General features: G+C 40.4%; 1 protein-coding gene across 1 annotated transcript in view; it reads right to left on the reverse strand.

Annotated features, from left to right (window-relative positions):
• Window positions 1-1,543, reverse strand: part of LOC104961240 (zona pellucida sperm-binding protein 3-like) — a 27,266-nt gene extending 25,723 nt beyond the window's left edge. Inside the window, exon 1 of the mRNA XM_010789504.1 lies at window positions 1,387-1,543. Within this exon, the coding sequence (XP_010787806.1) occupies window positions 1,387-1,543 (157 nt within the window). The remainder of the gene's footprint in view (window positions 1-1,386) is intronic.
• Window positions 1,544-2,066: the final 523 nt, after the last annotated feature.

Raw genomic sequence — 2,066 nt, forward strand, 5'->3', positions numbered from 1 at the left:
GTGGTGACGTGAAGTCATGTGACCGTGCTGTAGTTCCTTTATAGCCCAACATTAGCCACCTTTAGCTTAGCGGTGGTGACGTGAAGTCATGTGACCGTGCTGTAGTTCCTTTATAGCCCCTTTTTCATCAGCTGTGACCCAAGTCTCATATTTTCCAAGAGTCCGAGACCAAATCATTTTAATTTCCACTTGGATGGAGCTGAGTGATGTCCCCACATTGTGAGGGGAAGTCGTGCCGCACCCTATTCATGTTCGGTCCCGGGATACATCTTCAGCTGTCAGGGGTTTACTCTGAGTTCAGTCAATTTTCATGACAGCTCTGTACTCCGCAGAGGCATCTGATGAATGTCCGTCCATGTGGAAAGAACTGCAGTGCTCTCTCAGAATTACAGGGGAAGGGAATTCATCACACACACACACACACACACACACACACACACACACACACACACACACACACACACACACACACACACACACACACACACACACACACACACACACAATATATATATAGGATATATTGTAGGTCACACGAGGTTAAAGTTAGTGTGAACTGAGGCCTATGCTGCGGTGGAATTGTCAAAAAAATCAGGATCTATATTTTTTTCGAACTACTTTTCTCAGTGAATAAAGTAGATTATGAAAGATGTTTAATCCGGACTTTCAACGACAGTTATGCATTTTTACAAGACCCATCATAGTTATCTACCTCCCCAATACATATACAGTACATAGTCTTTATATATATATATTAGGGCCGGGACTCGATTAAAAAAATTAATCTAATTAATTACAGGCTTTGTAATTAATTAATCGCAATTAATCGCATTTTTAATCGCATATAAATATTTGACCTAAGAACAGTGAAAAGCAATTTTTTTCACATGGATTTTAGTATACCATTGAATAATGACTGAATACATAAGCTTAAGCAACAAAACATTGTTTATTTTTATCAAGGAGGTTCTTAACCAAGACCAACAGAAAAGTGCAATTTTTGCCATAAAGTGTAGCAATAGCATATTTAGGAATATAGTACATTTCAGAGATTCAGGTAGCCTATAGGTAGGTAGACCTTCTGTAAACTATAACACTTTGTTTTTTAAGTATAACACAATACTTTCAAGTACATTCAGAACATTGGAAACCCTGACTATTAGAAAACATCTCTCTGTTGCTTCAGAGGCCATAACAGACTTTGTTGATGTAAATCAACAAAGTCTGTTATGGCCTCTGAAGCAACAGAGAGATGTTTTCTAATAGTCAGGGTTTCCAATGTTCTGAATGTACTTGAAAGTATTGTGTTATACNACACACACACACACACACACACACACACACACACACACACACACACACACACACACACACACACAGGCGTACCTTCTCTGAGGATGTGGTTGTGGAGGATCAGGAGGATCAGGAAGCAGGCCGCGGCGGCAGTCAGAGCCCAGGCCAGCCGGAGGAGCTGCATGAGGGAGAAACTCTGTCCAAAAAGTCCAAACTGTGAATATCCTGGAGCCTCCTCACTGCAACTCATCCATCCCAGAGACAGGTGGCATCTCCAGATGTTACAAATCCACAGCGGGGGAGGCTTTTTAACCGTCGTGTCGTATACGTTTCAACTCTTTTCTTTGGTGTTCTCGGTCAAATGTCACCGGTCTGTTTTAACTGCTCTTATATTAACACAAAATCCAGTAATCATCACCAAATTATATTTAATAAGCTGTAAACAATGTCTCAGATTACTGGTTTACAGGAATAACTGCAGTGAATAGCTATACAAAGGATAGACACTGGAAATGTAAAATTAACTTGTTGTGGATCTGTGACTGTGAGTGTGTACCATCTGATGGAAGAACATCATCCAGGGTTACGTATTCATTTACTATGTTGTTCATTTTTGACCGGGAACATCATAGATGTTACAAAGTTGACTAACCCACTCAGAATTCAATGGAAGTGGTGATCAGCCATTGTAGTATATGTTCAAATGCAAATCGTGGAGGGCCTTGAAGCGTCCAAATATTTAGGACTGATGAAAGTAGACACAGAACACAGGA

Source organism: Notothenia coriiceps, unplaced genomic scaffold (assembly GCF_000735185.1).
Source record: "Notothenia coriiceps isolate Sejong01 unplaced genomic scaffold, NC01 NC01_scaffold00032942, whole genome shotgun sequence".
Taxonomy (NCBI): domain Eukaryota; kingdom Metazoa; phylum Chordata; class Actinopteri; order Perciformes; family Nototheniidae; genus Notothenia; species Notothenia coriiceps.